The sequence below is a fragment of the Dipteris shenzhenensis genome, chromosome 21 (genome assembly GCF_047967505.1).
Source record: "Dipteris shenzhenensis isolate YYH24624 ecotype China chromosome 21, Dip_SZ_1.0, whole genome shotgun sequence".
Taxonomy (NCBI): Eukaryota; Viridiplantae; Streptophyta; class Polypodiopsida; order Gleicheniales; family Dipteridaceae; genus Dipteris; species Dipteris shenzhenensis.
Genome location: NC_141616.1, coordinates 33,820,385 through 33,828,579, shown reverse-complemented (window position 1 = coordinate 33,828,579; position 8,195 = coordinate 33,820,385). Strand labels below are relative to the sequence as shown.

Here is an 8,195-nt window from a genome sequence, read left to right as displayed (position 1 = left end):
AAATATTTCAAATTTCTTCTTTTGTTTTGTAGCTATGTCGAACAAACAAACTTTTGGAGAGATCCGTAACTTTGGAAAGCCCTCCAATGAGGATGCTCCATCCAAAAGCAAAAAGATAAAGTTGACAAAGAAAGATACCAAGGAATTGAAGAGAATTGGCAAATATTCAAATCCAAAACTGACAAGGGATGTCACTGAAATAAAAAAGGGTAGTGACCTACAATTACCTAGAGTAGAAATAGGAGATGGTACTTCAAATACATATCAAAACAAAGTTCATGCAAAGGTGCAATGAGATAACCTTGTAGATCGCCAAACATTTTTCTTGCACATTGATCATGTTCTCAGGCCTCTTATGGATCCTAGCACTGGCCTTCACATTTAGAGGTACGTGCAATTCATCCTTTTCACATTGAGAATTTGAAATCAAGGATGAAGGAGAATCATCATGCACAAGTTGTCAATTTCATTGTATTGGCGGATCCGACCGATTGTCCCAACAAGGATTCTTTTGATCGCCAAAAAGCCAATGATTATTACTATTATGTCCTTGGATTCTCCCATTCAGTAGAAGCAAAGCGGCAACTTAATGTTGAGTTTCCTCGCAATCAATTTTACAAGACATGTAATTGCACTGTATATGCCGACTTGACTACTAAGGAGGCAAACTTGTTGGCCTTCGATCACAATAATGACAATTACTATCGAAAATCCATGTCATGGATTGAAAGGGTTCAGTTTTATCATAATGAGTTTGTTATAAAACTTAATTAAGATTGTACTTTAATCACTCCTAAGTTTCAGTTGGCTATGTTGAATGAGACTGGGATTTTTGCAACCATTAAAGATCCATCAAGGCCCAGTGACAGCCTCAGGAGCATGGGATGTGATGTTCTAGATTGCTTTGTGGAGTGGTGAGGTATGGGATATGATAAATGCAATTTTCACAAAGTGGGAATTTTTTTAAATCAAAGGGAAAAAGAAATTATTGCCTAAAGGAAGCAAGAAGGACAACCAGGCGACGAAGGCTTTACCCGAGGAGATTCGACCCACAGCATGGAAGAGTATGCAAGGAATAAAGGATGAGACTCTTATTAAGTCCGTGCTTGGTAGAGTTGTATCTGGCAATCTCTCAAGACATTTAATTTTTAAAGTGAAAGTAGAATAAATTCTACATGTATTTTAATGTAGGCATAAAATATATATGCGAATGCAAGAATCAATGATCCGACAATTGAACATGCTGGATTGGGAAGCTGTTCGGGAAGAATACCGTGAGAGTAGTAAAATGAAGAGCCTTGCTCCATATTTCAATGTCTTTAAAAGAATGGTATGTCAAATTTGGTATGCATATAATAATGATAATTGTTTTTGGAGCTTAATATTTCTTGATGCATAAAACATTAAACTATTATTTTGACAATATTTTTTAAGAAACGAGGCAAGAAGGGATCTGAGAGTACCATGATGCCTACTAGTTTCAAGCAAGTCATTGATCAGGCTATTAGAGAAAAAGACCATCGAACACAACAACAAACTATCACTCTTAGTGATGATATGTTAGAGCTCGATTGGGGAGACAACCATACACTGATCTTTTACCGTGTGGTCAATGGTGATTGCAATGAATTGTCAAAGATAGTTCCAAAGAATGAGTACACATTGGTCATTGTAGATGTACCATATGGTTTTAATGTTCTAGGATCTACATTCGATGAAGTTCCTTACAAGGCGAAGGAGCTAATAAGTCTTCTTGAGCAATTCGATGATAACAACGGCAACACTTTGGCGTGTTGTAATTTTTCATTCAGACCTATAGTTTGAGGCAGCGATGAGTGTCATCAATGAAAAATGTGTTGGACGTGAGCATCTTTACTGGTGAGGGCTCCCTACATAACACCACCATGTTTTTTGGTTAGTTGTTACTATTATTGTTTTATTTTGTTGACAAATTTTAAAGTTATTTTTATTACATGATGCAGGATGAAACCTAATGTGACGCAGATGAAAGGACATAGATTCAACTTTGCTATAGAGAACATTTCAACTGGCTATCGGTTTGTCGATGGCAAGAAAAGCATAAGTCATATCAATTTCCCTCCGTCTGCTACTTTCACTTTAGATCATTTTATTATTCTGGCTGTAGCAAAGAAGTTGAGGCATGTGACAATGGAGAAGAATGGGGAGATAGTTAATCCTTATCAGAAACCACAACTCCTCATTAATCAACTCATAGATCTTTTCTCAAACCTCTCCGTGATGGTTCTTTCACTTCATTGGAACCTATAGTGACTATCTATGCTTTTGTTCATTATTTTGTTTCCGCAATATATTCACAATTCAATTTGGGTGTGTTCTTTGGGTCATTTGTAGAAATTGGGACCTATGAAGTGCAATGTTAAGAGCAAGTCTCTCTCTCTCCCTCTCTTTGTATTCCATTCCATCATCCATGTAACCATTGAAGGTATGAGAGATGATGAAAGGAAGTTGCAAGGTGGGGTGGGCACTTGCACATGCCCAATGCATGAAAAGGCACATGGTCAAATAGAAGGGATTTGGTAGAATTCATTATAGTATGAATTGCTAAAATCACAAGGTCTCAAAGTTGCAAGGTGGGGTGGGCACTTGCACATGCCCAATGCCTGAAAAGGCACATGGTCAGACAGAAGGGATTTGGTAGAATTCATTACAGTGTGAATTGCTAAAATCACAAGGTCTCAGAGAGACTCTCAAACTATTGAACAATGAAGGAGAGCTTCATGATGCAAAAGCTCATAAGGATGGGCATATTCCCAATCAAAAGTCCTAAGTCTTTAGTTTTCAATAAGGTCTTGCTTTTTTATCATGCACAACCTAAAAGTTTGGATTGATGTTAGTAACGTTTCAACATAACCATTTAGGGTGTGGCTACAACATCCTAAGTAACGTCTAAGCTCCCAAATGTCATTCAATTCCATGAGTTGCGCTCGGATTTAAAAGCTAAAATGCAATTGTGAACTTGAAGGAGAAAGAAAGGAGGCTATATGCAAAGTAGTGCGACTGGAAAAAGTGGACTTTAAAAGATTTGAGTACCTTGTTTCCTTTAACTCACCTTCTTTCCTTTGCATAAACTGCCAATAATAAGATTTTGTAGGAAGGAGACGTGTGCGCAAACAGCAAAATCCAAGAACCGACATGAGTGTCTGCAATGCAGACAACAGTACAAGGCAAATCGACGGACGCGGTGGTCGCGTCGCCAAGAGCAAGGAACGTAATAAGACAGCCGGTCATTCGCAACGAAGAATGAGAAATGTGACGCCGATGATTGCGTATGGAAGGAGAGAGAGAGAGAGAGAGAGAGAGACGCGCGGGCATCTGAGTTTTTTGTTGTTTCCACGCAGAGAGAAATTCCAACTGGCCCCATCTTGTCAACGCCCACGGGCCGTTGCATAAGCAGCTGAATCGCCCGGAGAAAGGGGAGTGGGGGACGTGTGTGGTATGGTCACGGGTATCGCCCACAGTCAGGCGAAACCTGCGATCTGAGAAGTATCTGTTGGGAGGATTTTGCAGACTGCCCGAGCCCAGAATCTTATCGTGGCAGGCAGAGAGAGAATCGAGACAGAGACAGAGAGAGAGAGAGAGAGAGAGAGAGAGAGAGAGGGTCATTAAATGGCTGGCAAATTCGGAGAGTCGGAGCCGCTGGTTTTCCATGAGGGGACAACATGTCAGCATCGGCCAGGATTTCAACAGAGGGGAGGGGAGGCAGGCCGCAGGACTTGCGAATTATCCGAGGTGAGCAGGGAGCGGGGGGCGGGAAGGGGCAAAAGAGAAGACGTGCGGGGGGAGAGATGAGAGATGGAATTGCGGGCTGGTACCAAAAAAAAGGGGGAAGCGACAAAGGTCCAAAGAATCGGAGAGAGAGAGAGAGAGAGAGAGAGAGAGAGGATGGGAAGGATCGCGATTCGGGAAGGCGAAGGGGCAAACAATGTGAAGAGGACAAAGAGGAGGAGGAAAGGATACGGCACACACGAGGATGCACGATGGTGAGCAAACAAGCACATCAGGGAGAGGGGGGGAGAGAGAGAGAGAGAGAGAGCATCTGGACTGTGGTGATGACGCGAGGTGCTTTGTATTTCCCTCCCTCCTTCCACCTCCTTCCACAAAATGTACCACGCAAGCCCGCAGAAAAGCAACAGCTTGTTGCCTCTGGCGATGCAGATGGCCTTCTCTGCAACTCTTTCATCTCTCACACGCACACGTCGCACCTCTCATCCCATCCCCCCATCTCCGCAATCCCCATCGCTGCTGCCACACGCAACGATTGTCCAACAACAAATGGGGGGCACACACACACACACACAGAGCATCTGCAAGGTGGTGACGCCGGTGCTTAGTATCATCGCCCGCCGCATCACATCTCCCTCCCCCAAAAAAAAGAGGGACTTCGATCGAACCTCAACTATATATCTCAACTTTCGCCACCCTCCCATCCCTGGCCGCCGCTGAAGGACGTCCACAAACCCTTGTCAACACACTATTACAGCTCAAGTGAAACGTCCCTCTGAACACTCACATAGTTCAAGTAAAAACAGTGCCTTCTTGCTGCTCAAACGAAAGCACCGTTTTCACTAGTTAAATCATTTATTTCCACAATTGGTAACACTTCAAAACACCCTTACAAACTTCAAAAGCAATCCTGAGCAATTCTCACAGAAGAATCCACAATCAAATTCAGACCACCAGGAGCCCATTTCAATTTCAAAGAGATGTTAAGCAAATAATAGGCTTCCTGGAGAGTCCTATGCCAAATCACACGTCAGTATCATCCTTTCTAACAAGTACTCACTTTCCTGATTATCCGCTGGTCTGCTATAAATTTTTATTTCACTCCTTGGACTCCACATATGAAGCCGATTGGAAGCTCAGATTAAAATCCTTCACCCTTTCCCCGCTTCAGTCATAATAATCCATGCCTTGGGAACAATATGTATTATACAAGAAGAGCCTTAAGCCTCTTATTCAAAATTCCAGAGCCGCTCTGATGTGTAGCACTAATGCGAAATATACTAAAATCTTCACGAGTTTTGATTACTCGTTTCCTCTGGGGGCTTATCAGCGATCGGAAATGGAATATAGAGGCTCATATTCTTCCTTGGAGATCCGATGCAGCTTTAATGGCATGATAAAGAGGGGGTAACAGGAGATCCGCAAGGTTCAGGTAGAACACTCAGCAGAAATAAACGTATATTTATATAGATGAATCTTCATTGCTTTGCCTGCAAATATAGAAAAAGAGGCATTAAAATGAGAAAGATATAGATGAAAGCCAAAGAATAAGCAGAGAATGTCAATTGATCGACAGCTATTTCACCTGCGAGTAAAGGAATGTTCCCAAAATTGCAACTGCAGCACCAACTGCGTTGATAGGCCGAACTGCAGTGTGGAAAATGATGATAGAGGACACAATAACGGACACCCGCTTCATTGTATTACCAATGCTGAAAGTCAGGGGTGAGATCTCGTCCAGGGACATGTAAGACACTTGGTTATAGAGGTGATAGAAGACACTCTGTGCAGCCACCCACCTGAAAATACAAAAGTTTTTTCGTTGGCACAGACAGGAAGCACATATTTTGTAACAGATGTAGATAGACTCAAGCAAGCTGATCTAGGAAATAGAAGAGAATTAGACATGTTGAGAAGCTCACCAAACGAAATGGGGGCCTATCGTCTGAATAGCAGAGTGCCATCCTTCCACCCAAAGCTTCGGACCCTCCACGGCAAAGGCAAATGGAGTCAAAATCGCTAGCGACAGGAGAGAGAGGCATGCGTAGTAATTCATTCCGCCCACAGATTTGCCTTTTGTCATTCCCTTCTTGGAGAAAATATTCCGGAAGACAAATGCAATGTTTGAGATCATGGCACCCATAAATCCTGCATGAGTCATAAGAATCGGCCACAGTCAATATCGTCGGAGGAATTTAGATGCCTAAATTAGACTGTTTATCGAAGGAGTGAAGAACGAGGAGATGAATTTTGGAGTACCGATCATGTTGAAGTTGAGCTCCGTTAAGGCAGCAAGACCACAGCCTCCGATGATGGGGATCAGAGAGAGATAAACCGGCAAAGGGAAGTGCTCCCCGAGAAGGACATGCGAAACTAATACACTGAAAGCGGGCTCGGCACTCTTAATGATGTGCGTGAAGGAGACTGCGACCTTGGACATGCTCACGGTGGCAGCAACATGGCCGATCGTGTGAGCCAAAGCAACCTAAGGAAAAATCAGAACAGATTGGGAATTCAGATCGGCAGAATCAAGCAATTTTCACATTCCATCAGATCAATTCGAGCTATCGCAAGAATCCTGCACCGCCGAGGATTTCATTACATTCGACCGCAACAACCATGCATTTCCAAGGATCGATGAGATTAATTCGTCGCAATCGGAGAGGAAATCAAATTCCGCAAACTCACCGGTGCTAGAGATTTCCAGAAATCAAAGTCGACATCCGGAGTCTCCACGATGCGCGTGAGCCAAGACGATATCATGATGAGCGAGCCCGCAGCGAGTGAGAGAGTGGAGGTGAGCCAAGGATACGGGAAAGCATTGAGCACCTTCTTGTTGTAGATGTTGAAAACAACGTTCAATAACCACCAGGTAGCGAAGTAGACTCCGATTTTGAGCCTTCGTCCCGCCTGTTGAGCCACATCCTCTTTGGAGGCAACAGAATCCTCCGCACCATCGCCAGGAAGGATGTCCGATTTGCCTGCTTCGTAGGCTTTTGCCACCACCTTCAAAGCTCTTCTCTGATCACACCCAAACGGCAAGAAGCCAAGTCCTTTGCACACCGAAAGGACGCCTCCAACCTTCTTCCCCGAGAAGAAGCTGGTTCGGGACACACTCGACGGAAATTGGCCGTAAAAGCTCGCAGAAAATGCCATTTTCGACGTGCTACGCGCAGGCCTGCAAATCAGGCCGGGATTCGGGGTCGAAGATGCGGCGTTGGCGCTCCTGTGAGGAAGAGGGCTTGCTTTGAGGGCCGCCAGACTTGCTGTATCCGCCATAATCAAGCTGCTTGCCATCTTCTCTGTCGAATCGGGAATACAAACGGATCATGAATTTGCCATAACTTCAAATCTGCCTTTCTTTCTCTCTCGACTCTAATCGCAAGCGCATAGGCACCATCAGATCGCACTGCTTCTCTCTCTCTCTCTCTCTCTCTCTCTCTCTCAACTTCAAATCTTTGGTTCTTTCTGTCTCAACTCTCAAGCCCCGGGAATCGCAAGAGATCGCCCCCCCCCCCCCCCCCCCCTCTCTCTCTCTCTCTCTCTCTCTCTCTCTCTCACGCACTGCCAGAAATCGCAAGAGTATATGCAACAGATCGCTCTACCCAAATTTCTTCGCCAAAAAGATGCAACTGTTGCATGACCAGCCAAAACAAACCCCCAAAAAAAATAAAAAAACGCAGAAACGCAAAAAATCAGAGCTATTTGGCCTGCCTGTTGTGCGGCTGCAGCGAGGATTCCTCGGCGAGGGTGCGACCAAAAAGGGGCACAGGAACAAAAACGAGGAGGGGCGGCTCCAAAGAGCGAAGGAAGCGGAGAGGGAAGGAAAAGGGGGAGGAGGGGGGGGGGGAGGCGATGAAGGAGGAGAAGCAAGGAATCCGTGGAGCTTTTGGTTTGGTGAGTTGGTTGAGACTTCAACAGCAGAAGAAGAAGAAGAAGAAGAAGAAGAAGAGCAGCAGAAAAGAAAAGAAGAAGACGCGAAAGAGAAGAACAATACAAAAAGTCGCCAGCTCTTTGTTTTTTGAAAAGAGAGCCTACCAGGAAAAAAAAAAAAACACACACACATCCCTTAATCCCCACCCTAATCCCACCTTTCCATCCCCTAATCCTCCATTTTCACCACCCCTCTCCACCCTAACCTTTCTTCCCATCTCATTTCATTTCAAAGTTCCTCATCGCTTTCCTAAAGCTTAAAAAAAGGGGCAATGCCTCTTGATCTGGTAAAAGTAGCAATCCCTTCGCTAAACGTAGCAACTCCACCAGCCACTTTCAAAGCCGCTTTTCCCTGCGTTCAACCGAGGAAACGGCCTCCTCCTAGCCTCAACCTTCCCCTTTACCTTTACCTCTCTTCATTCTCTTCCATTGCTTTATAGTACAACAACTGCAAAAGTAGTGGCAGCCCAAAGATGCCTACATGGATAGCAGCGTGT

The 8,195-nt window shown here is 44.3% G+C and overlaps 1 protein-coding gene across 2 annotated transcripts; it reads right to left on the bottom strand.

Moving 5' to 3' along the window:
- Positions 1 to 4,687: 4,687 nt before the first annotated feature.
- Positions 4,688 to 7,739, bottom strand: LOC147888769 (glucose-6-phosphate/phosphate translocator 1, chloroplastic-like). Of its 2 annotated transcripts, none has more exons than XM_087392298.1 (6): positions 7,480 to 7,739; positions 6,454 to 7,067; positions 6,025 to 6,250; positions 5,688 to 5,913; positions 5,351 to 5,564; positions 4,688 to 5,255 (listed from the first exon to the last, which is right to left on the bottom strand). In XM_087392298.1, the coding sequence occupies exons 2-6, from the start codon at positions 7,060 to 7,062 to the stop codon at positions 5,244 to 5,246; spliced, it is 1,287 nt and encodes a 428-aa protein (XP_087248424.1). In that variant the 5' UTR covers positions 7,063 to 7,067; positions 7,480 to 7,739; the 3' UTR covers positions 4,688 to 5,243. The 2 variants fall into 2 exon arrangements, with proteins under 2 accessions (XP_087248424.1, XP_087248425.1); XM_087392299.1 differs by having other exon boundaries at positions 6,454 to 7,062.
- Between the last annotated feature and the right edge of the window lie 456 nt (positions 7,740 to 8,195).